Source organism: Equus asinus, chromosome 7 (assembly GCF_041296235.1).
Source record: "Equus asinus isolate D_3611 breed Donkey chromosome 7, EquAss-T2T_v2, whole genome shotgun sequence".
Lineage (NCBI taxonomy): Eukaryota > Metazoa > Chordata > Mammalia > Perissodactyla > Equidae > Equus > Equus asinus.
This window is the reverse complement of record NC_091796.1, coordinates 24,892,141-24,919,821: the sequence shown is the minus strand read 5'-3', so window position 1 is coordinate 24,919,821 and position 27,681 is coordinate 24,892,141. Positions and strand designations below refer to the sequence as shown.

General features: G+C 37.8%; 1 protein-coding gene across 1 annotated transcript in view; it reads left to right on the top strand.

Moving 5' to 3' along the window:
* Positions 1-27,681, top strand: part of ME2 (malic enzyme 2) — a 55,499-nt gene that overhangs the window by 11,884 nt on the left and 15,934 nt on the right. Inside the window, exons 3-12 of the mRNA XM_014846682.3 lie at positions 6,237-6,370; positions 10,730-10,879; positions 13,075-13,150; positions 14,252-14,413; positions 14,720-14,823; positions 17,335-17,444; positions 17,541-17,638; positions 17,936-18,049; positions 20,817-20,931; positions 23,152-23,294. Coding sequence (XP_014702168.1) covers positions 6,237-6,370; positions 10,730-10,879; positions 13,075-13,150; positions 14,252-14,413; positions 14,720-14,823; positions 17,335-17,444; positions 17,541-17,638; positions 17,936-18,049; positions 20,817-20,931; positions 23,152-23,294 — 1,206 coding nt within the window. The remainder of the gene's footprint in view (positions 1-6,236; positions 6,371-10,729; positions 10,880-13,074; positions 13,151-14,251; positions 14,414-14,719; positions 14,824-17,334; positions 17,445-17,540; positions 17,639-17,935; positions 18,050-20,816; positions 20,932-23,151; positions 23,295-27,681) is intronic.

Sequence of the window (27,681 nt, the reverse complement as noted above, 5' to 3'; positions counted from 1 at the left end):
CCATAGATTGCTAGAGCTAAAAGAGCTAAATAAATGGTAAATGCCAATGTAAATCATTAACATATTGGGAAGAGGAGTGTTGAAGAAGAGAATTAATAACCCCTTCGCTTTGTGGATTAGGAAATTTAAGCCCTAAAAGATTTGATGACTTGCTTGAGTTTTGTATCTGGAGCTCTGGTTTTATGGTTCTTATTCTCTGAGGGTTTTGTTTGTTTTTATTTTAACCTCCCGTGGTTAGTTCCCTAATAGATAAACTAATTTGGATTTTTCCTGTGATTCTTATTTACACAAATAATATTACGACTATAAAAGAAAGAAAAAATCACATTCCTACCACCACAATATATCATCTATTTTTATTTTGCCATGATCCTCTTAAAAGTATACTTACTATTAAGATTGTAGCATTCAATTTTGTATGCCATTTTACCACTGAGAAGAGTATATTATAAATAATCTCCATGATGCTTCATAAGCCTTATGATATATGGCTGTATAATAGTTTAGTAGATACATATGGAATCACGAAGACTCACGAGAGTCCTAGCTTGACCCCTTACTGGCTGTTTAATCTTCAGTGTGGAGACAACCTCTTTGGATCCCAATTTTTTCATCTGCAGTGCTATACAGAAAAAAAGAAAAATTACAAAGCTATTTTAGGCACTGAAATACTATGTAAATGTGAGTTATTCCGTTTGGGTGATGTTTTATTATTTAGCCGTGGCCCTATTGTTGACTATTGTTTTTTCCAATTTTGCCCTTATAAATCATTAGTTACTTAGTCACCTTATGAGTTTTATAAATAAGTATTTGGTAGTTTCCCAATCTCTAGTGGATTTTATTCTGACTGCACTTGAAGAGAAAGAAATAGAAGGGGCCTTTATTTCCCCCCTAGCATGCTTACCTGCACATTCAAGAGTCTATTTAAGGGATTTTTATCAATATTGGCTTATGTGGAGCAACAGCACGTGTCTAAAGAAAATAGCTCAGGATCTTTCAGGATCGGCTGAACGAGGCACACTTCTGCTCTGTAAACTGAGGAGGCATTGCTGCTGCAGAGATGAGAGAATTGCAGGCCTGGTGGGACAGGTGGCATCAGGAAATGGAGAGAGTAGGAGAAGGGCAGATGAAAGGAAGACTGTTTCTGCTGACTGTTAAGGAACTAATCAAAGCATTCATTTTAAAGCAATTTTAGTTGTCTTTGCAGGCTTGCTTCACTTATTAACAGCAGGCTAGCAAATTTAAGAATTTCATCAACTATTACCATACTTAATACATAAAATTATTTCTTTAATAATCATTTTAACTTCTACCCTGCACTATAAATAAAATGCTTTTGAGTGTCCCTTCAGTCTAAACAGGAGATAGGTAGTGAAACCTTGTATAGCCAACTCATTTATCTTTGGCAATAGGATAGGTAAAGTAATTTTAATTGAACTATATAGTTCATTTAAACATAAATTTTACTTTTTCACTTTAGCCTTTTACTAGAGTTGGAAAAAGGAAGAGCAACAGTTTTGGTTTTATCTCCTTGATAATTTCCCAGCCTTAGATAAAATCTTGCAGGGAGAAACCTAGACACACAGGATTTAGTGATTTGAGTCTTCTCCCTTTTTTTCTTTTTCAGTCCAGCTAAAGGTTTTATCAATTTTGTACATCTTTTCAAAGAACCAGCTTTTGGTTTCATTGATTTTTTTCCAATTGTTTTTTCTATTTTATTTCTTTTCTTTTCTTTTCTTTGAGGCAGACTAGCCCTGAGCTAACTGCCGCCAATCCTCCTCTTTTTGCTGAGGAGGAGTGGCCCTGAGCTAACATCTGTGCCCATCTTCCTCTACTTTATATGTGGGACGCCTACCACAGCATGGCTTGCCAAGTGGTGCCATGGCTGCACCCGGGATCTGAACCAGTGAACCCCGGGCCCCTGAAGCGGAACATGCGCACTTAACTGCTGCGCCACTGGGCCGGCCCCTCTATTTTATTTATTTTCACTTTAATGTTTATTATTTCCTTCATTCCTTCTTGCTTCAGGTTTAATTTGCTTTTTTTCGCCTCCTAGTTTTTTAAGATGTGGAAAGTTAGGTTACCGTTCTGAAATCTCCCTGCTTTTTTCATATGGGCATGTGTAACTATAAATTTCCCTCTAAGCATTGTTTTCACTGCATCTCATAAATTTCGATATGTGTTTTAATTCATCTCAGAGTATCTTCTAATTTCCTTTGTAATTGCTTCTTTGACCAATTGGTTATTTAGGATTGTGTCATTTAATATCCAAATATTTGTGAATTCCCCAATTTTCCTTCTATTATTGATTGCTAATCTCATTGCACTGTGGTTAGAGATCATACTTTGGATGATTTAAATCCTTTTAAATTTATTGAGACTTGTTTTTTGGCCCAACGTACAGTCTGTCCTGGAGAACATTCCGTGTGCACTTGAGAAGAACGTGTATCCTGCTGCTGTTGAGAGGAGCGCTCTGTAGGTGTCTGTTAGGTCTGGTTGCTTCATAGTGTCGCTCGAGGCTTCTGTTTCCTTGTTGATTTTCTGTCTTGTTTTTTTCTCCATTATTGAAAGTGATGTATTGGAGTCTCCAGCTTTTTGAATTGTCTTTCTCCCTTCAATTCTGTCAGTTTTTGCTTCCTATATTCCGGGCCTCTTTTGTTAGATGTATATATGTTAATAATTGTTATATCTTCTTAATGGATTGACTCTTCCTTTATTATAAAATGTCAGTCTCTAGTAAGAGTGTTTCAAAGTCTGTTTTGTCTGTTAATATAGCTGCTCTAGCTCTCTTGGTTACTGTTTACATGGTATATCTTTTTCCATCCTTTTGCTCTCCACCTATTTGTGTGTGAATCAAAGCGTGTCTCTTGTAGACAGCATATAATTGGATCATGTTACTGTATCCATTCTGCCAATACCTGCCTTTTAATTGTAGAGTTTAATCCATTTAGATTAATGTAATGACTGATAAGGTACAATTTATGTCTGCCATTTTGCAATTTGTTTTCTAAATGCCTATGTCTTCTTTTGTTCCTCTGTTCCTCCACTGCTCCATTCCTTTGTATTAAATAGATATTTTCCAGTGTACCATTTTATTTCCTTTATCATTTCTTTTATTGCCTATCTCTGAGTTATTTTCTTAGTTGTTTGCCCTGGGGATTACAATTACCATCTTTATAACAATCTAGTCCAGGTTGGTACCAACTTAATTTCAGTAGTACACAAAAACTTTGTTCCTGTATAGCCCACCCCCCCCTTATGTGCTGCTTTGTCATACAAATTACATCTTTATACATTTTGTGACCGTCAACACAGATTTATAATTATTGCTTTATGTATTTGTCTTTTAAATCAGGTAGGAGAAAAAAAAGCTACACCCAGAATATATTTATACTCTCTTTTATATTTACTCATATAGTTTTATCTTACCCACGTTTTTATTTCTTTATGTAGATTTGAGTTACTGTCTACTCTCTTTTCATTTCAGCCTGAGGGACTCTTTGGTATGGGATAGGTCTGCTAGCAATGAGTTCTCTGTTTTTGGTTATCTGGGAATGTTGTAATTCCTCCTTCATTTTTGAAGGATGGTTTTGTAAGGTTTAGAAATTCTTGGTTCACAGGTTTTTTATCTGCACTTTGAAAATGTCATCTCACTGCCTCATGACGTCCCCAGTTCCTGATAGGAAATTAGCTGTTAGTCTTTTTGAGGGTTAGTGTACCGTGATGAGTCACTGCTCTCTGCTTGCAAATTTCTCCTTTTGTCTTGGGCTTTTGACAGTTTGAATATGATGTGTCTAGGTGTAGATCTCTTTGAGTTTTTCCTGACTGGAGCTCTTGAGCTTCTTGGATGTGTGGATTAGTGTTTCTCATCAAATTTGAGAAATTTCTGGCCATTATTTCTTCAAATATTCTTCTGTCCTTTTCTCTCCTCCCCTTCTGGGACTCCCATTATGCCTATGTTGGCACTGTTGATGGTGTCCCACAGGTCTCTGAGGTTCTGTTCGTATTTATGTATTGTTTTTTCTTTCCTTTTCTCAGACTGGATGATCTCAATTGACCTGCCTTTAAGGTGTTCTTTCTTCCACCTACTTGAGTCTGTTGTTGAGCCCCTTTAGTGAATTTTTAATTTCAGTTATTTTACTTTCAACTCCAAAATTTCTGTGTGGTTCCTTTTTATGATTTCTGTCTCTTTATTGATATTCTCTATCTAGTGAGATATCATTCTCATACTTCCCTTTAGTTCTTTAGACATGGTGTCCTTTAGTTCTTTGAATATATTTAAAATAACTAATTTAAGGTCTTTGTCTAGTAAATATAGTGTTTGGGCTTCCTCGGGGGCAGTTTCTATTAACCACCATTTTTTCCTGTGTATGAGCTAGACTTTGTTTTTTTGCATGCCTCATAATTTTTTGTTGAAAACTGGACATTTTAAATAATGTGGCTGCTCTGGAAATTAGATCCCCCTACTAGGGTTTGTTGTCTTGCTGCTGTTTATTTAGTGACATTTCTGAATAAATTCTTTATAAAGTCTTTACATGCCCACTGAAGTCTCTGCTTTGTTTGCTTAGTGGTCAGCTAGTGATTAGACAGAGACTTAAATACTTAGAACCAATGAGTCTCCCGTCCTCTGGCTCTGTTTACATGTTGGGGCGTGCCTGCAGCACTCAGCCAGGCAGTTTACAACTATGAATCAGCTTTCACTTCTTGTTTGTACAGAGCCTCAAGGTTAGCCAGAGGTGGGAGCCTTAGGGCTTCTCAAGTCTGTCCTGGACTTGCCTACAACTCATGCACCTGGCCTTCTAGAGTCTCAGGAGTATATTAGAGCCTTTCAACGCTGCCCGCCCCTGCACACCCCCTTCCCTTCCCCCGCCCACCCTGGACATCTCATTCCTCAGCTTTTCCTTTTCAGCTTTTTGGTTAGCCTATTGTTTGCCTCAGCTGTTAACCACTGCCTTAGGGAGCTGCCATGTAAAATAATTACCTCTGATTATTTTCAACAGGCTCTTCTGGGGGAAAGGCTGGTCACACTGGGTGAGCTCCAAGTCAAGTCAAATAAAGATAGCCTTGCAAGTGGGGTCTTCCAGGCAACCACCAGACAGGTCAAATAATGACAATTCTCTGGATATGGGGCTTTTTAGAAGAATCTCCAACCCCTTCTGCCCTCTCCAGTGGCTGCCAGGCTAATTTTCAAAGTGGTTGTTTCACACAAATTGCTGTTTTCAAGGCTGCTGTGGAGCTGGGGAGGGGAGAATAGGAATAAGGCAAGTTCAAATGCTGTGAAGCATGCTCTTCTTACTGAAATTCAGCTGTTTTTCTTGAATAAATGCTCTCCGATTGCTGAAGGCTTTGGTTAATTTCCAAAATTCTGAAGTTGATTATAGTCATTTTGCCAGTGTTCTTGTTGCTTTTATGGAATAAAAGATGTTTGGAAGTCCTTACCCTGGCGTTTTCACAGACATCATTTTAATACAAAGAATTTAGCCCACAACTGAATACCAGAAATTGAAAAAGATTTTCTTATGGCATAGCTTAATTTTTTCTTAAGCATCATTTCTTCCACTCCTTTCTGGGAGGGGTAGCCTCTGTTACCAGCTTGGTCTGTGTTCTTTCAAACTGTGTTCTGTTGATTTCCTTTCTAATGTACGAATGCATCTGTGTATAATATGTACTTTATGAGGGTTTTCTAAACATATCCATTAACAGTGAGTGTATTTTGATTTGCAACTTGCTGTTTTTCCTGAACTGTGTTGGGAGATCTTTCTACTACACACTTAGAGACATATGTCAAATTATATGGTATTTCATGGTATGGAAATACTGTCGGTTCCCTAACTGATGGACTTTTAGTTAGTTTGTAATGGCCAAGAGAACTAGAAACAGTGCTACAACTAATCTCTTTGTACATGCCTCTTTATTCTCTGTATGAATATTTCTCTAGGAAGGCTATCTAGAAGTAGAATTGCTTTATTGTAGAGTATGTGCATTAAAAATTTTAAGAGTTACTTTAAAATTGTCTTCCAAAAAGGCTAAACCAGTTTATATTACCAGCAGTGGTATGTGAGAGTATTACTCACGCTAGTACTAGATATGGTCAATCTTAGAAATTTTTGACAGTCTGGGCAAAAATGATATTTTTCTGAGTTCTTTGAAATTTGCATTTAAATTACATTTGTGGGACAGCACCATTGCTACCCTAGTAAGTAATAATTTTTAATCCTTTTATTTCTCCTTTTTAGGGAATGGCATTTACATTACGGGAACGACAGATGCTTGGTCTTCAAGGACTTCTACCTCCCAAGATAGAGACACAAGATATTCAAGCTTTACGATTCCATAGAAATGTGAAGAAATTGAATGGCCCTTTGGAAAAGTAAGAGTTAATTAAATGTTTAGTTTTTTATTGATGATCTGATCAGAAAAATTGGGAATATTATGGTTATTATGGTGTGAGAAATACACAGTCTCATAATGAAGTTTGTGTTTTAGTCAGTTATCTGTTACTTTTATAATGATTATGTTTCCTTCACTTCAGTGAATACTTCAGTTGTCTTTAGTACTGTAAAATTTAGCAGAAGTCAGTTTTTTTTTTTAAAGATTGGCTCCTGAGCTAATATCTGTTGCCAATCTTTTTTTTCTTTTTCCTTCTTCTTCTTCTTCTTGGTCTCCCCAAAACCCCCAGTACATAGTTGTATGTTCTAGTTGTGGGTCCCTCTGTTTGTCCTGTGTGGGACACTGCTTCAGCATGGCCTGATGAGCAGTGCCATGTCCATGCCCAGGATCCAAACCGGCAAAATCCTAGGCCATGAAAGTGGAATGGGCAAACTTAACCACTCAGCCATGGGGCCAGCCCTCGAAGTCGGTTTTTAATGCTTAAAAATCACAGGTCATTTCAAGTTTGAATGGAATTTTAGAAGCAAAGCCTTGTTCATCTGATTTGACCCATTCTATTCAACAGCTTGTATTGATTGCCTACTTTGTGTGTGCCACTGTACTAACCACTGAGGATATAAAGTGGGTAATAGATGGGGTGACCAGGTAATATATCATCCAATCCAGGACACTTTAATGAAAAAGAGGCGTGACTAAAACTGTCCCGGGCCAACTAGAATGTAGGGCCACCCAGGTAATGCACAGCTCTGCTTTCTAGGAGTTCATCAATAGATAGTTAGACCGTGACTGTCATTTTACTCTGTATTACAGTGTGCAGGACAATGAGGAAAAAAAGTACATGCAAAGTATATTCTGAAAGCATAAAGAGGGGCACCTAGCCCAACTTGGGGAATCAATTAAAAATTCCTGGAGGAAGTGATACCTGAGCTGAGTTTTAAATAACATGTTACAGGTAGCAGGGAAAATGAAAAAGAAGGGCGAAGTATTCTGGGTAGAGGGATCAGTCTGAATACAGGATTAAAAATATCTGTTGAGGGGCCGGCCCTATGGCCTTGCGGTTACGTTCAGCACACTCCACGTAAATGGCATGGGTTCATGGGTTCCGATCCCAGGCATGGACCTACACCACTCATCAGCCATGCTGTGGTGGCATCCCACATATAAAATTGAGGAAGATTGGCAACAGATGTTAGCTCAGGGCTCATCTTCCTCAGCAAAAAAAAAACTGTTGGGTTTGTAAAGTGTAAGAAATTATTGGTTATTGCTGACTGGCAAGAGTGGTTTTGTTTTGTTTTTTTTTAATTTTTATTTTTTTCCCCAAAGCCCCCCAGTACATAGTTGCATATTCTTTGTTGTGGGTCCCTCTAGTTGTGGTATGTGGGACGCTGCCTCAGCGTGGTTTGATGAGCAGTGCCATGTCCGCGCCCAGGATTTGAACCAACGAAACACTGGGCCGCCTGCAGCGGAGCGCGCGAACTTAACCACTCGGCCACGGGGCCAGCCCCGCAAGAGGGGTTTTTTTGATGGGGCAAAAGGGTGACTAAAATAGATTGAGAAATGAATGAGAGAGGAGGAAATGCAGTCTCTTTCAAGAAGTTTAGATAAGAGGGGGAGGAAAGCCATTCGCAGTAAGTAAAGCAGGACTTGGGTTTAAGGGGGTATATTTCAGGCCGGAAGGAAGTTGATTGTGCTCATAGCTGTGAGGAATGAGCCCAGGAGAAGGGATAATTGATAGAACAAGATCCCAGAAAAAGGAAAAGGGCATAGGGTGAAATGCGGAGGTAGAGAGGTTGGCCTTGAATAAGAAAAAAATAACTCAGTCTCTGAGGCAAGAGCAAAGAAGAGAAGTAAGGATAAACTATGCAGGTGCTTGAGCAGAGGGTGTGAGATCTCATCACTCTTGATGACCTTGACTTTCTTTACGATGTAGAATAGGAAGGTCTAGCTGGGATTTAGAAGGACCAAGGTTGAATAGAGTTGGTGAGGAGAGTGATAAATATTTGGAAGAGCCATTTAGCTGTAAAGCAAAGCTCAACAAGGACAGGTAAAAGGGATGAGAGGAGACCCTGAAGGCCTGCTGGCATCATCTTGTTTGTATTGATGCCATTCTGCCCAGCAATGTTATTTTTCTTAGGAAAGGTGCAGTATAATGTCGATTCAGCTTTGGGGTTTGCTGGGCTGGCAAGGATGCAACATAATCCATTCAGCTACTATTTCAGGGCTGCTCTGTGCCAGGCATTGTTCTAAGCTCTGGAACTACAACAATGAAAAATTCCAGCCCTTGCCTTCAGGGAGTTTGAGGGAGATGGAAAAGGCAGACACTGTGGGAAGAGTAGTGCTGTGATGAAGATTTGAGGGGTTTTCTAAATGGTAACGATGGTGGCAGATTTATTCCGAATGAAAGACTTGATTCTGGGATCCAGAGTGGGGAAGGAAAAGGAGCCAGAAGGGAGCTAATAGAATGGCAGGAGATGAAGCCATCAAGGAGCTAGAGAGCCCTCAAAGAACTGTGAAGCAAGGGCTTTGTTTGTATAGCTAGCCAAAGGGTAGAGGGTTATGATCAGAGAGTGAAATAACAGCATTCAGGGTTTCTGAGCTACAACAGTCCTCGGTGAGGACAGCAAGATCCAACATGGGGCACTCAGAAGAGTGACCAAAGTGAAATGAATGAAGTGAAACTGATAAGGTTAAGGAAGTCCAGGAATCGCACTAACTTCCCTCCATCAAGTGCCTGGTAGGTCCTCTGTTCTTTCCTTAACATTTCTGCTGTCTGTTTCACAAAGCTATTCAGTCTTAATAGCCCAATTCTTAGTTTTCCTCCCCACACTGAGGAGAAATCTCTTTTCCTCTAATTTCTACCTATTGGTATTATTTCTGCCCATGGTAGCTACATAGAAAGTATTATTTCTCTTCTAAATGGAATCACTTCTCCTTATTTATTCACCAAGTATTTGCATACCAGTTGTATTCCACGTACTCTGCTAGTTCCTGGAAATATAGAAGTATATAAGGTGATAGTCCCTTATCATGATGTCATCTAGGCTGGAGGGAAGACAAAGTCAAGAAGTGGAGTGAGAGTTACAGAAGAGGGGGTAAGGTCTTATGGGACCTGATGACAAGAAAATGTAACGTGTGCATGTGTGTGATGGGGCAGGGGAACAGACAGAAAGGTACCCCCAGAGAGTGTGGCACCTGAGCTGCATTCAGAGAGCAGGACCATGCCTGAATGGAGGGTGTCCAGGCAAAGGGTGCATGGTAGGTAGCAGCTCCAAGGCCAGGCTTGTGAGGCATTTGAGGAACTGAAGTACATTCAGTATGAAGATGAAGCTGGAAAGGAGGCAGAGGTCTTGTTAACTATTTTAGGCACTTAAGCCTCTTTAACTGGCATTTGGAAGCCATTCAAGGAGAACAGGAATTATCAGGGTTATATTTTTATGAGAAGAATAGATTGGAGCAGGGGAGCAAAATTGTGTGTATAAAGACTGGTTAGAAAGTTCTTGAGATAACCTAGGTGAGAGATGATCGTGGCTTGGATTGGGTTGGGGTAGAGGGAGGAAATAGGTGTATTTGAAAGATATTTAGCAGGTAGATTCTGTAGGACTTGTTGATTTATTATATTGGGGTAGTGGACAGTGGGAGAGGAAAAAATCAAGAATGGACTGCGATTCCCATTTGGTTAGACGATAACAAGAGGAGAAACGATTTTGGGGAAGATAATGAGTCTATTTTAGACCTATTTAATTCAAGATGACTACTGGTTTTTCAAGCCAATATTTCCCTGTTTTCTAAACTTTATTCTTTAAAAGCCATTATCATATATATTTATATGAATTGACCTTTGTACCATCTCTGTGCTCTTTGTAGACTTTGTAATGCCTGTAAGCCTACTGGATTATAAACTCCATGAGGACAGGGGTCACTTCTCACATCCCTAGAGTTCAGAATAGTGCCTGGTACATAGTATTTAGTAAATATTTGAATGAATGCCACTTTATTTTGCTTCCTTATTTATATGCCAGTCACTTTGAAGATTAGTTCCTTAAGGGTGGGGGGGCCTCATGGTAATCTTTGCATTTCCAGTGCCTGGCGCAGAGCCTGACTCACAGTGAGGGCTCAGTAAATGTTAGCTGTTGTTTCTGTTGTTATTCTCTTCATCATCTCTCATTTAAGTAGATTTTTATCTTTACTCCTCGGTGTTAAATAATGATAATTTAGGATTTTGTTTTCTGGGGTAGGTGGAGGGTCCTCAGGTTTAGATGTTTAGATTTCGCTATCAAAGGCCAAAACTTTGAATGTAATGCTGGCTGATGTAGACGTTATTTACTGTGCTTAATTTCAGATACATCTATATAATGGGAATACAAGAAAGAAATGAAAAGTTGTTTTACAGAATTCTGCAAGATGATATTGAAAGTCTGCTGCCAATTGTATATACACCAACAGTTGGTCTTGCCTGCTCCCAATATGGACACATCTTTAGGAGACCTAAGTAAGGCTTATTTTTAAAAATATTTTTGTAAATGATTATTATTAGGAAAAATATCACTCTATAACACTTATATTTCTATTTTGTGTGTTGCAGTTTTATCTCAACCACGTTTCCCACCTCACAAAAGCTTAATTTGGACAAAAAGAGATTAATAAAAATCCAGCATGTTCATATCTATCATTTTTGTAGAAATAGCATCATTCATTCTTAACCGTCTTTAAGTTATTATGATTATTAGAGGAATTATGCATTTTTGTATGAAAAAAAGTACTCTTAATTCTGGTGGCAGATTCTCCAGAATTATCATTAAAGTTTTTGAGAATTTGGCTAAATTAAGAGATTGATTCTCATTGTTTGTCAGCTTCAATTTCTGTTGTTTGTTTATAAACTTTCACAAAGTTTAATTTCAAATAGTTCTAGCACCTCCAATTATTTTAAATGGAAAGAGTACTGGAATGGGCATTGACTCAAGTCTTTGAATAAGTCACTTTATTCCTTTGAATTTGGTTTTTTATCATAAAACGGGGATACTAGTACCTATCAGAGAGCTGCTGAGAAGGTCAGGTGAAGAAACTGATGAGATGGTTCTTTGTAAACTTGGAAGCATTATATAAATGCTATTTTTATTTAATTTGAATTTTCTTGCCTTTTTCCTCTAACCTATTATCATTTTTCCTCAATCCTTACATCTTCCCATGTTCTGCTTACATGTTGATACAAATGTAGAAATTCAAACAATGTGTGCTAGCATTTACCTTCCACCTCCCCTAATCTAGTCTAGTGGCTTTCAAACTTTTAATGTGCATACGAAACACCAATGGGACTTAATTGAAATGTTGATCCCTGCCAACTTTCCTCTTCTTCCCATTCCCAAGATTCTGATGAAAAAGAGAAAGGTCTGGAGGTCCGGATTTGAATGAACACTGTGGTGATGGTGTTGCAAGTATTCCCAGAAACTCACTTTGAGAACCTGTCTGTTCTGTCCTGTGTGCTGTCATCAATTAATGTTTCCAAACATTTCTGTGATACAACCCAGCTGTTCAGCTCTTACAGTTTATTTTTCACTTAGAGTAATGGTTCTCCATCCAGATGAAAGGACAAAGGGAAACTTAAAAAAAAAAATACTGATGCCTTGTCCCCACCCAAAGAGATTCTGATTCGCTTAGTCTAGAGTTGAGCCCAGATGTTTGTGTTTCATAAAAGCGCCTGGCGTGATTCTGGTGTGCACCCAAGGGTGAGAACTAACATGATACGTAAAGAGCATGGCTTTTGGGTGAGGGCAGATACTGTGTATCATTTATGCAGTGGGTTTTTTGTTCCTTTTGTTTTTTACATAGAAAATAGTCAGTAAATCTTGGTTGGTTAATTAATCTAAACTCCAGGCCAGTTAAATCAGAATCTCTTGGAGTGGGACCTTGGCATTTTTTTAAACAGTTTATCAGATTATTCTATTGTGCACCTATAGTTGAGAAGCTGTTTGAGCTGATTTGAGCTGGGATAGTGTAATGCCAAAGTTAAGATACCAGTGAGAAAGTTAAGTGTAAGACTCAGTTGGAAGGCACTGGGGAACTGTCGGCCCTCATCTCTGCCTGACTTATTTTCTAGAACCTGTGTTTCTTTTTTTCTCCCTTTTGTCTCTCTTCCTTTCTCCTTTCCTCTCTTCCTTTTTTGAAATCTGATGCTCTCAACTGGATAACAATATACAGTGTGTTGAAAATAACTCTTCACTTTTTCCTAATGCTTCAAGGATGTCATGTTTTATATGAAATTACTGTAGTTTTCTCTCCTTTCTTAGTCCTTCAAATTTCAAATTTTCAGTTTTAGTGAGTTTTAACAGTAATTTACTTGGCCTTATTATGGTCTCCTGCATTGGTGGTTTATCTTTATACTGCTTTTTACTAGAGGTGTATTGAGTATTTTTGAACATGAGATGTGGTAACATTTCTTTTTGAGTAAAATGATCATATCATTTAATAATAATCTTTGTTGCAGCTACTGTCTGAGCAATGCAATTACAGTTTGAAGTAGTTGAAAATGTTTGAAAATAAACCAGTGTGACTTAGCTAAATCTGCTTGGAAATTATACTGTCTTGATGTTTTATTAGAATATCTAAATATTCCAGTTATGAACAAAAAATTAGAGAAAACAAAAAAAAACTGTTGTGAAATGCAAAGGTGTTTTTGTTCTGTTGCAGGGGATTATTTATTTCAATCTCAGACAGAGGTCATGTTAGATCAATTGTGGATAACTGGCCAGAAAATCATGTTAAGGTACTAATAGCACAACCTTCCTTTTCACAATGTTTTTTCTTTCCTTGTACATTACCTCTAAATTTCCAAGAACAGTTTTTCATTGTTGCTCTGATTTATTTTTACTTACATACATGCAGATTTAGTGCTCTGAGAAAATCACGATAGTAGTAATTACAAAATGGGTTACTGGTATGGAGTTTGACTCTGGGAAAGAAATTGGAGCTGGTACACAAGGTGAGCCTGCTCATGGTCAATACCTCTGGTGTCTCCTGCCTTCTCTATATCCCTTGTCTATTTCAATATTGTAGGTAGAGACAGTACATTAAAATGTCATAAAAACTTTTATTCTGATGGGTGGTGGAGAGGATTCGTTATGCCTTTTTTCTTCTAAATTTAAGATAGATTTAGATCCTTAAGCAAATATAAAACTCTTAGAGTTTCAAATTTAGCAAATATATTGGTCAATCTGGCTAATCTTTCATAAAATCTAATGACTTATTTAAGATCTTTTGGTAAGCTTTAGGGTTTACTACAGGAGTAATCTTATGTGCCTTTATTACATGTCTTCCTTACCAAAATAATCTTTGATGAATAATCATGAATTCCAATAATCTAGAAGAAATTTGGTCGGATAATTAAACTCAAACAGTGTCATCTTAAAACCCTGTAGTTAAGTGTATTTTTTAATTCTAGATCTTTTTCTTTTTCACCTTTGCTGAGGTTTTTCTTGTTTGGCCTAAGTTATGATTTTGGAGTAGGATGTTGTTTACTTCTAAACTCTTATTTTTCTCTTCCGGTTAATCTCTTTATCAGAAGTTTGCTCCTCTCTCCCTCTTTAGTCTTTGTGAAGATGTTGAAGTTGGTCCTCCCGTCAGAAGCATTCTGTTCCTAACCAAAGACAGAGGGTTATCATATCTAGATAATTCTCTTTTTTACATCTAGATCTAGAAATCCTAGAATTCTAAGTATGCTTGGTTGGTTTCCTTCGGAAGCTAGTCAAGAAACCATTTTATTTTTAAAAGTGAGAGTGAAAATATGCAAAGAGAATCTTTGTAAAAATGTTTTGCTTTAGTGCCCTGTTTTTAACAACTTTTAATTTATGTATTTTTTGTAACGAAGGCTGTTGTGGTGACTGATGGAGAGAGAATTCTGGGTCTTGGAGATCTGGGTGTCTATGGAATGGGGATTCCAGTAGGAAAACTGTGTTTGTATACAGCTTGTGCAGGAATACGGCCTGACAGATGCCTGCCTGTGTGTATTGATGTCGGAACTGATAATCCAGTGAGTAGAAGCATTTTCCCCCTTTGATCCTCCTGCCATGTTTAAAAAATGTTTTATTACATTCTTCTTTTGAGGATAATATAAGAAGGGAAAATTTTGTGATTAGACGTGTGTCTTAAACTCTGCTTTTAATGTTGATACTAATAATAGTAAATTAAGCCTGTTAAAAGTTTCTTGAAGAAAGGTAATAAAGTTTAAAAAATTTTATTAATGATTTTTTTATTTGGCAATTTTTGTTTTATAGAATATGTTTAAACTGGTTATATAACAAAGTGCTTTTATTTTTACATTTGGTCTATTTTATAGGCTCTCTTAAAAGATCCATTTTACATGGGCTTGTATCAGAAAAGAGATCGATCACAACGTTATGATGATCTGATTGATGAGTTTATGAAAGCCATTACTGACAGGTATTTTTAAAAAGTCTGAATATACGAAAGCATCTTAAATTTTTTTTAAAAAGGGAACCACAGTTTTGTTTTGTTTTCCTTTATCTCTTGTCAAGACAGGTAGGAGGAAATTAAATTTTTGAGAACTTTGGTTCTTTCCTGCGTGATTGGATGTGCTGATACATGGTGATACCCTTTATACTCTGCCTTCCTTCGTCTGACATCTTGAGGGAAGTCCGCACTCGCTGCTCCTGTCACACCCTCACTGTCTAGTTCTTTCAGCCCATGGCGTCCAGGTTGCTTCCACCATTCCAGCGAAACTCTGGTGCAGCTTTCATGTTTTAAACTCGCTGACCATTTGGTCCTCCTCTCTCTGCACCTCTCTGCAGCATCTGACCAGGTTTTTCACTTCTTTGTCTTGGAAATTCTCTCTTCTCTCAACTACTAAAAGACTTTCCTAACTTGGTCTTTCTCCCACCTTTTTCTTTCTTTTGTCATCTTCACTGGTTCTTCTTGCTCTCTTTAGTTAAATGTGGGTGAGTATGTAGTTCTCTTCTCTTTGAGTCATGTAAGATATGACCTTTATGCATGTGACCCCTAAATCCATAAAACCCATCGCTGTAAGCCCACCTGTCTCTGAATCCTGCATTTCCAACAACTGGAATGCTCCATCTAGACATTTTGTTGTTTCTTCATCTTTATGTTCTTTCCAAACTACCTATCTTCTATATATCCAGCCTCTATTAATGGCAGTAACATTCACCCTATTGCCAAACCTTTGATCTTGGTGTTATCTTTGACCCTTCCTCCTTCTCCATCAACCCCCTACACACTGAGTTACCCCTTCACATCCCCTCACATACCCTATACAACCCCCTCAAATCCAGTTGGTGCTGCCACTCAAGTGCCTCAGAAATATATCTCCTCTTTTCCATTGCCATAGCCTTTCTGCAGATCTCAACTCTCTTCTGGATTCTTCTGAACCTTCCTCCAGTTTCTCTCCTCTCCAGTTCATCTCCACCTTACCACAGATTAATTTTTTAAAAACGTGTACTTCATTATGTCTTTCTTTTGCTTGAAATCTCTCAAGTGGTTTCCTATTGCCATAGGGTAAAGTCCAACCTGTTTGTGATCTAGCCCTGCTCTGGCTTTTAAATTACTGGTACATAGAAGATACTAAAAAATTAATTCCTTTTCAGAGTCCAAGCTGACGTATCTAAAACTAAGCTTTTCATCTTCCCAGAAATTGCCATCTCCTTCCCTTCTTCTCACTTCCCTACCTTTTTTTTTTAAGATTTTATTTTTTTCCTTTTTCTCCCCAAAGCCCCCCAGTACATAGTTGTATGTTCTTAGTTGTGGGTCCTTCTAGTTATGGCATGCGGGATGCTGCCTCAGTGTGGCTTGATGAGCGGTACCATGTCCGCGCCCAGGATTCGAACCGACGAAACACTGGGCCGCCTGCAGCGGAGTGCGCGAACTCAACCACTCGCTCACGCGGCCGGCCCCCAAATGGTACCCTCTTAGTCATCCAGGTTGCCCTGGCATTTTAACAACTTTCCCTCACTTCGCAGTTGGTCCTCACCATCAAGTTCTATTTGTTCATTCTAATGTCTCATAATTGTCCCTTTCGTTTCCTGTGGCTTCTGCTTCAGATTTTCTTGTCATCATAGTAGCCTGCCAGCTGCTTCTCCTGCGTTTCTCATCTCTCCGGCACCCATACGTGCTACACATTGCTCGTGGGTTTATCCTTCCTAAAGGGAGTCTTACACGAATTCTTCCCTTCTCTGAAGCCTTTTGTGATTCTACATCAATACAGAATAAAGTCCCCATTCCCTAATTTTGCATTCAAGATTCTCCCTTATCTGGTTCCAACCTGCCTTAACCAACTTCTCCCTTGTCCTCTCAGATAAACCCTGAAATGTATAGCCAGACTGTTGAAAATTCAGGTTCACCAAAATACACCTTGTTTTTCTTCGTAACTCTTTACTTATTGTTCTATTTTTAGGGCCCAAATAAAGTCCCACCTCATTTTCAAGCCTTCACTTACCCCAACTCACCAAGACAATTGATGTCTTTTTCTGAATGCCAATGAACTCGTACAGCAATTACTTTTTAACCTCTTATTTAACATATACTGTCCTGTGTTTCTCTTTAACTGCTAATGCAATGAGAATATACATATCAAATATATACTTTTTGAGACTTAGAGACAAAAATCTCTTCCTGTTTAGGAAGTTATTTTGTGCTTAAATGTGCTTGGCATCCTTCTAGGCACTTGGAAATAGTTTATACAGATTAATATTTGTTCATTTATAATATTCATTTTAAGCATCCCATAAATTTTTCTGAATCTATTAGATTTCTACATTTTGAGTCTAGTCTTTCATAGGCTCTGAAAATTGCCAGATGGCCTTAAATGAACTAACATAATACATTATGTGTTTTTAAATGCAATCATAAGGAGTATTGGACAGGAAAGCTGTTCAACAGTGGTATTTTCAACACAACCGTTATGGGGTTTGCTGTTTTTAGGTATGGACAGAACACACTTATTCAGTTTGAAGACTTTGGAAATCATAATGCATTCAGGTTCTTGAGGAAGTATCGAGAAAAATATTGTACCTTCAATGATGATATTCAAGGTAAAGCAAAAAGAAAACCTCAAGTTTTTGATTCTTTTAAAAAATGTTTTTAGTGTGCTCATTTCTTACTTTTAAAACTCTTTATTTTTCTTCCAGGCACAGCTGCAGTAGCTCTGGCAGGTCTTCTCGCAGCACAGAAGGTTACTGGGAAATCCATCTCAGAACACAAAATCTTATTTCTTGGAGCAGGAGAGGTACGTTTTTGTAAGCTTTTAGAATTTAAAACCAACTCTCCTTTAGAATTGGAAAATGGGGCATAATGAGCTTATAATTTTGTTGAGATAGATGGTATGAATTCAAGATCTCTGTTGTAAAGTGGGTAATTTAAAATATGTTTAGAGAGAATATCACAAAGAATCAACTTTTGTGTGATTTCTAAGGGAAGAACAAACCAGATATTCTTCATACCATATAATCTTCATCTATAAAGTAATTCAAACATTGTGTCATATGCTAATCTTTATTTTTCAAATTTATGTTTTGTTGGACAGGCTGCTCTTGGAATTGCAAATCTCATAGTTATGGCTATGGTAGAAAATGGGATCTCAGAAGAAGAGGCACAAAAGAAAATTTGGATGGTTGACAAGTTTGGTTTATTATTTAAGGTAAGAGATTTAAAACTCAGAGAAGCAAAAGAATATTGTTATAGTGATATTTTAGTTTGATTTTTTTTTACGTATTACCAATTCTTAAAATCTTGTATAAAATCTTGTAACTCACTGGACTATCCAAATTGTACCTGTTGAGGACCTTCCAGTATATTCACAACAGAAATCCTCCAGTTGCAGACTTTTGTCTTTTATAAAGACTGTTGCTTCATCTTCAAATCATAATCTGTGTAGCACCAGATTTATTCTTTCTTGCTTTGTTCTCTGACTCTTAAGAGATCAAATAACCATAGAAATAAGATTGTACTTGACCCTTCGAAAACTAGCTTTTTAATGGGAACTCAGAAGTTTCTAATTAAATTGTTAGCAGGATATCTGATATTTGAGCAAAACTTCTTTAACCCTTTGGAGATACGATTCCCTGTAGAAATTTATGGACCTTTCCCCCAGAAAAAGGCACATATTCCTGAAGTCAATTCATGGATAATAAAGAGCTTCTAACCCAGATTAATTTAGTATTCTTTGGACCCGTCTGCCTTCCTAGCAAGCGTTCATGTGCTGGCGGGCTTGGGCCGCTGTGTGAGGATCCTCTGTTTGAGGAGCTGTGCCAAGGAGGGGCCACTCCCCTAGTTCCACTGCTTCCCGGGGGTCCAGTCCACCACAGTCAGATGGATAGCTGCCTGGATCTCCCAGGCATCCTGTTGTGCTGTGTAGGGAATCATCTGTTGGTTAATGGATGTCTGTTAAGTTGTAACTTAGAGGGGAGCGACAGAGGGAACAACTCACTCCACCATAATGCTGATGTTGCTTCCTGCCTTACTAGCAGTGACTGCCATTTTTAGTAGCTTAAGAAATGCCTTATATCTTTTATGCTGCGTAACCCATTGAAATCTAGGTAAATGTGTCATGGTTGAACCTGTCCAGTGCACAGTGCATTGTATTTTTGCTATATATAATGATACAGCAGTTACTTGTCCTCTGCATCTTTAGAGCAGGCTTATCTCTGTGTACTTTGTTCCAGTTCTGAAATCCGTTCTTCTTTATTAGTTCCAGTATTCTGTTAGTACAAAAAATTAAATGAAAAATTAAAGTGTGTAAATGAAAAATCTTGAGTGCTTAAATTATACATAATTTAAAATAGTTTAAAACGTACCAGACATTGTGATAAGTTTTTATGGGTAGTATCTCATTTAATCTAAAAACTTCTATGAAATTTTACAAATGAGGAAACTGCAGTTTAAAAAGGTTAAATGACTTTTCCAAGGTCATCAGCTTATAAGCATTGGAGGTAGGATTCACACCCAAGTAGCCTGACTATGAAACTGTGCTTTTAACCCTTCAGCTGCACTGCCTCCCAAGTGAGCTATAATTGCCCTGTTTGCTTGTAAATAAAATGCAAGGATTATAAGACGTTGTGCTTTTAGAAGGTGGAGGGAGGAAAAAGGAGTGATATATTTTTTCTGATACACAGTTAGTTGGTGCTTCTTTTTGTGATGTTGGTTTTCACAAATATTTTGTGATGCTTTATCATATTTGTAACAAGTCAAGTCTAGAGTGAATATGGTATTGGTTGGCACAAGTAAGAATCCCTGTTCATCTGCAAATTCAGAGTATATTTGTCTTTCGGGGTGTGTAAATAGCTTGACCTTTGGGTTTTAGGCTTCCAGTCTGTCCTGGTGACCCAAAACACTGCCCTCCTTTTTGAGACTTTGAGAGTTTCATGTTGAATCTCCCTATTGGCGAGTTGAGGTCCTCCTGGGGGCAAGCATAAGAAGCCACTGTTCAGAGAACAGGGATCTGTTGAGGCTGTATTTCAGTCCTTAAATTAACTTCCCAGCCAACTGCTGATAGTGTGCTGCTTTTCCCAGCCTCTGCTGGTTCTTACCTCGGGTTGTTTTGGAGTTCTGATGGAAGAATTCACCTCTGTAGGGGAGATCTTCTCTTTTACCAAAATTAAGGGTATGGATTTCTCAGGCTGGTTGGTTTTTGTATTCAGTATGTTTTTGCCTGCTTTAAATTGTTGAGTAATTCTTCATTGTTCTAGTTTGTCAGTGGTACCTCTCCTGGCTTTATAACACTACTCAAGACATAATTTTTACAGTCTTTGACCTGGTATTTGGGGAGGAAACCATGTTTCTTCATTCAGCCATCTTGAACCAGAATTCCCTGTTCCTCTTTTTTCTGAACTCTTGGTAGTACAAATCCATGATGTCTATCTGCAATTCTGAAATCCTAAAAGCTCTGAAATCCCAAAGTTTTTTCTGAAATTCATTTGGTAGCAAATCTGACTGACCTGAACTTAACTGGTAGCAAAAGCAGGGAGCGTCTTTGTAGTCTTAACCTTTTGTACTTGGTGTGACTATTTCATAAGTTTTGTTCAGTTGTGGGGTGCCCATTGTGAGACATTTGTAATATTTGATACATTACCATAATATGTTTCTAAAATATGAAAAATTTTGAATTCCAAAACGCATCTAGCCCAGATAAGGCCTCTGTGCCATACTGGATTTAGGAGGACTTCACAGAGTAGATAAGTTTTTGAGAGGGATTAGAAAGTTTCTGGTTATAATGGGATTTGCTTTATGTTTTATATTTGGGTTTATGGATACTATGAAGATAGAATTGGAAGATATGGGTTGAAAGGAAAAGTAAATGAAAAGACATTCCTATTGTGGAAACAATATGTGACTCATATAATGATGTCTTTTCAATTAATCCTCAATAAGCATGTACTAAAAAATACCAATTTTATCTAAAAATTCAGGGGCGGAAAGCTAAAATAGAGAGTTATCAAGAACCATTTGCTCACTCAGCTCCTGAGAACATACCTGATACTTTCGAAGAAGCAGTGAATATACTTAAGCCTTCAGCTATAATTGGTAAGTAAAGTTGTTGGCACATCATTCTATTACTTACCTGTCTATTGCTGGTCATAACTACCATGCAAGATTACTAAACATGCAATGACGGATTTTTACCTAGCTTTCAGCCTATATGATGTTTTCTGTGATAGCTTTTTGATTAGTGTGTAAATTTTGGTTAACAGATGTTACTTGTTCTTTTAAGTGGTAGAAGCTGTGTGATGGATCATGCTTTGCTTTAGAGTTGGTATGACTGTTGAGCTCACAACCTGAAAAAGACAAGGTATTTGACAGACTGTGCCAAGAAAATCCTATGCAGAGTCAGAGATTTTTGTTGGCAACAAAGTTGAAAGCTTTTCGTACATTTTGAGAGTCAGGCATTGCATAGCTGACATCAGACTATGCCAGCACGGCATTAAGGTCACAGCAGAAAATGTAAAAGTCTTTAAAAGAGGAGCTATTTAATTTCCTATATAGCTGTAAGATTTGAATCTATAAGTTGTTTTGTTTTGTTTTAGTGAGGAAGATTGGCCCTGAGCTAACATCTTTGCCAGTCTTCCTCTACTTTGTACATGGGCTCCTCCACAGCATGGCTTCACAGGCTGTGTGTAGGTCCATGCCTAGGATCTGAACCTGCAAACCCTGGGCCACCGAAGTGGTGTGTGTGAACCCAACCACTATGCCACCAGGCTAGCCCTGTATAACTTTTCTTGTAATTTTATCAGTTTCATGTAGGAGCCCTATTGAATGTTAAATAGTAAAACAGTCACAAACAGTAAGTTTCTGTGGTCAGGAAAAGTGTGTCTCTATTAGCTTTTCATTGATTAGAATTCATAATTTCTCAGAGCAAGAAGAAATCTTAAAGATCATCTAGTCCATTTCTCTTGAAACTCAATGTGGAACCTACGAATCTGTCCATTGACTCCATCCCTGTGTGGTCAAGGAATCATAAAGAGAAAAATGTTTAATTCTTTTAGAACTCATGAACTCCTAAGAATATGTCCGTGTATCTCCACATGGAGAAACACTGAGTATAAATTCCTTTTTTCCATAAGAAAAACAAGCACAGAGATGCTAATAAGCAACTTTGCCCAAGATTTGTGAATTCTTCGTATAGCCAGGAGTGACAGAGCAAGCACTAAAACTCTGGTCTCCAGATCAGTATTTTTCTTTATTAAATATCAGTTTATAAAACATAATTAAAGATTAATTATTTTGACTGTTGAATATAATCATTTTTCTGGATGAACTGGATAAGTACTCAGCTGAGGCATCGCTTGGTCATCCCCAAATTCTCACTGTGGGCTAAGTCTTCCTTCGTGCTGTGCTTTCATAACACTTTATACTCAGCACCTATTACAGGTTTTCTGATTTCTGTTTACTTTGTTATTTTTCTCTCAACTATAAGCTGCCTGAATTATACTCATTTTTACATCCTAACGGCCTAATAAAGTGTCTAAGGCATTGTAGGGACTTAAGAAAAGGTCATTAAACTGAACTGTGTCAAACTTTAGTCAGGATGATTTTTTATCGCTTCTGAATTCCTATTATTTTCTAATGAATACTGTAGAGTTTCACATTGTAACACTTGAGATGCAAGTTTCTATCTTTTTTTTACAATTTTAATTGTAGTAAAATACACACAACATAAAATTTGCCATCATAACCATTTTAACTATATGTACAGTTAAGTAATCTTAAGTTCATTCACACTATTGTGCAACCAGTCTCCAGAACGCCTTTCATCTTGCACAGCTGAAACGCTGTACCCATTAAACAGCTACATCCCCCGGCAGCCGCCTTTCTACTTCCTGTATCTGTGAATTTGACTACCCTAGGTACCTTACGGAAGTGCAGTCATACAGTGTGTGTCTTTTTGTGACTGGCTTATCTTACTTAGCATAATGTCCTTGAGGTTCATCCATGTTGTAGCAAGTTTTAACTTCTCAATTAGATTGATGGAGATAGTCTTATACTCTTTTTTATTTCCCACAATTTACCATGTCAGGGGTAGACAGTAACTATTTAAGTGAAAACTTGAAGCATTTTACTGTTTTTCTTTTCAGATTTGAGATTGTGTTCCCATGGCATTATCTCAGCAACAAGACAGCAAGATCTGTCTTTGCAGTGGGAGTTTACCTGTGCTTTTATGTTAAACCTGTTGTAGAAATGCTGTTGATAAAAATTGCTTTATTTCAGCTGTAATGAAGTTGCCTTTTTCCCCCTTGTTTATCATAGGAGTTGCGGGAGCTGGCCGACTTTTCACTCCTGAGGTAATCAAAGCCATGGCTGATATCAATGAAAGGCCTATAATCTTTGCATTGAGTAATCCTACAGCAAAGGCTGAGTGCACAGCTGAAGAAGCATATACACTTACACAGGTACTAATCAAAATAATTGTATGAAGTGATTATGTCTATTTTCCCTCTATTAGCCTGTTAGTTATACATTCTCGCATAATTCTTTTAATGGTTACTCTAAAGATTACAGTGTACGTCCGTGCGTCATCAAATTCTGATATAAATTACTGCTTGTATCCATTCTAGAAAACTGTTACCTTATATCTCCATTTTAACACCCTCACGCTTTTCATGCTATTCTTGTGCATTTTAATTCTCTCTATATTTTAAACCCCAAAAGACGTTGTTTTAAACAAAAATTATTCATTTAAATTTAGCTACATTTTAATATTTTCTTTTGCCCTTCCATCCTTCCTGCACATCTGTGCTTCCATCTAGGATCATTTTCCTTGTACCAGAAGAACTTTCCTTAAGTCTGGGTCTGATAAATTCTCTTGGTAATTTTTTTATTTTGCCTTCATTTTCAAGGATATTTTCACTGTGCATAGAAGTAAAAGTTGATAGATACTTTATTTTGAAGATATCATTCTATTGTTTTCTGATTTCGGTTTTCCTTTTTTTTTTTTAAAAAGATTTTATTTTTTTCCTTTTTCTCCCCAAAGCCCCCAGGTACATAGTTGTATATTCTTAGTTGTGGGTCCTTCTAGTTGTGGTATGTGGGATGCCACCTCAGCGTGGCTTGATGAGCGGTGCCATGTCTGCGTCCAGGATTCGAATCCACGAATCCCTGGGCCGCCTGCAGAGGAGTGCGGGAACTTAACCACTTGGCCACAGGGCCAGCCACTGTTTTCCTTTTGATACACCATTTTGTCTTGGGTTTTAAGCAGTTTTAGTACAATGGACATAGGTGTGCTGTTCTTTATATTTAGTCCACCTGGGGATTGCAGAACTCCTGAATCTGTAGCTTTATGTCCTCTTTTTTGAGGGGTATATTTTGGAAATATCTCTGATTTGGCCACATTCTCTCTCTCCTCTTGTGGGACTCCAAGTATGTGAATGTCAGACTTTTTTTTTTTTTTTAACCATATCTCATATATCTCACACTGTTTTCTGTATACCATCCTATGTGCTCTCTGTCTTTCAATATGGTGATTTTATTTGGACTTATCCTCCAGTTTGCATATTCTCCTTTTAGCTGTGCTAATCTGTTGTTAGGGTCTTAATTTTATTGTATTTTTTATTTGTAGAATTTCTATTTGATTTTTTTTCTCTTTTTTTGCTGAGGAAGATTTGCCCTGAGCTAACATCTGTTGCCAATCTTCCTCTTTTTGTATGTGAGCAGCCACCACAGCATGGCCACTGACAGACAAGTGGTGTAGGTCCACGCCCAGGAACCAAACCCGGGCTGCTGATAGGAAACATGCCGACCTTAACCACTAGGCCACCAGGGCTTGCCCTGATTATTTTTGTAATAATTTATTAATTTAGTGACACAGACTTACAATCACATATTATAGAAATAACCAATTTGTAAATACTGCTTTCTTGCCCTCATGTTTTATGAAACAATTCTTTTTACCCTTTTCAAATGTGTCTTCACTATCAGTGTTTGTCTTTATGAGGGCCATTTTTTTGAGTCATCTGACAGCTGTCTGGAACAAATTTTTACCTTCATCCAAATCGTTTGATTTAGTTCTTTAACTCCCACATACCAATACCTAGCTTCAGAAATGATCAACTCATCGCCAGTCACATTTCTTCTGCATCCCACCCACCCCAGATTATTTTGAAGCAGATCTCAGACATCATATCATTTCATTATAAATATCATAGTATATCATCCAAAAGTTAAGGATTCTTATAAAAATATAATCACAGTATGATTATCACACCTCACAATTTTAATAATTTTTAAATACTTATTGATCCTTTTCTTTAGCTTGCAATTCTCTGCTAAAATTTTCTATCTTGTTTAATTTCTTGAATATATGTATCATAATTAAAGTCAATGTCTGATAGTAACAAGTATCTCATTCTCTGTGAGTCCATTTCTAGTATCTGTCCTTCTTTCCTCTTGGTTATTCAGTTCTCATCTTTCTGTAAGCCTAGTTTTATTATTTTTGTTGTTGTTGATTTATTGAGTGCTAGAGAGTGTGAATGAAGAACTGTAGCGATAATTTGAGGCTGTTGCTGAAGTTCTCTTTCTCCAGAGGGATGTTACCTGTTCCTCTGGTGGCTGTTAGTCTGGGCTAGCTCACCGTCATCTCACCAGGATGCAGTCCATGTGATGCCTAGTCTCTTTCCACAGTTTATCCTTTTCCTGATGTGTACCCTCTGAGTAGGAATTGAAAGCCCTGGGCTATTTATTAGCACCCTCCTCCCTCATGGTCCCTGAACTTGACTTTCCTCTCTGTCATCATGAGACTTCTGATAGCTTTGCTGCTCAGGCTCTCAGCCACAGATTTTGCTTTTGAAATGAGCAGTCACCTTGAGGGGGAAAGCTTCAAATGCTGGGCTCGCACATCTTGCTTTCCTCTTCTTTTGGATCTTGAAATATCTCCTGCCTCCAAACTCTATCTTGGTAGCACTCCTGCTTCCTTGAAAAATACTTTTAATATATTTTATCCAGTTTTTCTCATTGTTACCAGAGGAAGAATTGGTACAAAACAACCTAGAAGACCACTACCAAGGCAGGACTTTCTCAGAACTTTCTTTCCTTTTTGGTGAGGAAGATTTGCCCTGAGCTAACATTCATGCCAGTCTTCCTCTACTTTGTACACGGGACACCTGCACAGCATGGCCTGCAAGTGGAGTACGTCTGCACACAGGATCCAAACCCATGAACCCAGGCCACCAAAGCAAAGCACACAGAACTTTAACCACTCAGCCACAGGGCTGGCCCCTTTCTCAGAAATTTCTGAACTTAATATTCATGGCTTGATATATGAAGCCTTCTTTTCTTTCTCATTGTGAAAAATTTTATTTTGACATATATATTGTCTCAAAATTCCTTTTTTTTTTTACCTTTTATTTATTATTATTATTTTTTTTTTGGTGGATTGGCCGTGAGCTAACATCTGTGCCAGTCTTCCTCTATTTTGTATGTGGGGTGCTGCCACAGCATGGCCTGACAAGCCATGTGTGGGTCCACACCCGGGATCTGAACCCGTGAACGCTGGGCCACTGAAGCAGTGTGTGTGAACTTAATGACTATACCACCAGGCCGACCCCTCAAAATTCCTTTAATTTTGTTAATCAGAATTAATTCTCTTGACTATTGGTTTCCAATGTTTCTAATAATTGCTGAAACATCTAATAATTATTAAAATCTTTTCTTTTGAAATCATCCACAAAATCTGCATACTGATTAAAAAAAAATCAGGCTTTGGTATACTGTCTTACCTTTTTACCAAAATATGGTATTACTTCCTGCTTGATTGCTCATCCTATTCACCAGTGTTCGCTACTGAAGGCTAATGGTTATTACCCCCAAAATTAAATCTTAGTCTTATACAACGACTGTTTGATAAATATACTACATGTATCATGGGCTTTGGGATTTCCAAAATATAAAAAATTTAAATGTTTGGGGCAGTAGCAGTATATCCCTAGAAGACTGCTCAACATTTAGGAAGTTTATCTTTTTAATAAATGTTACTGTGATAGATGTACATTATTGAAAAGAATAAAAACTCCCCAGGGGAACTAGTTTGATATACTATATTCCATCAGTTATAAAATGAAAATGTTTTCACAGTTTTTATAACTTTGAAATTCTCTCTTAAAAATGGTAACGAGGGGGCGGCTCCGTGGCCGGGTGGTTAAGTTCGCGAGCTCCGCTGTGATGGCCCAGGGTTTGGATCCTGGGCGAGGACATGGCATGGCTCATCAGGCCACGTTGAGGTGGCGTCCCACATCCCACAACGAGAAGGACCTGCAACTAAGATACACAACTATGTACAGGGGGGGTTTGGGGAGATAAAGCACAAAAAAAAATGGTAACGCATTTTGTCATAATTTAATTTTACAGAAATTCTTAGTGTTACATAAAATAATGGCATAAATTTATAGATTTGCAGTCACCTCTTAAATTTTTGATCTCTTTTTGTTTTCGGTGGAGAGTTGTTTTGATGTTCCTCTAACACCCTCTGCTGCTTAGTGAGAAAAACTTTTTCCCCCCAATGTTTTTATATTTTAATGGCCAGTCACTCATAGAACAAAGAATAGGTCAACTTGGACTTCAGAATGCAAATACTGTTATCATCAAGATCTGGCCACATTTAAGCCATTGGTCTATTATGAATGAAAAAAAGAAAAGGATGGCCTGGAGAAGATAAACTGCTGTAGAATTTTGCCATTCTGGAGAAGATTCGCAAGATCTTTCTAAATCTCCAAATTTATTCATATAATGACAACATAACGTTTTTCCCATAAAGAGCTATCTTGTATAATTTATAAAGCTATTAAA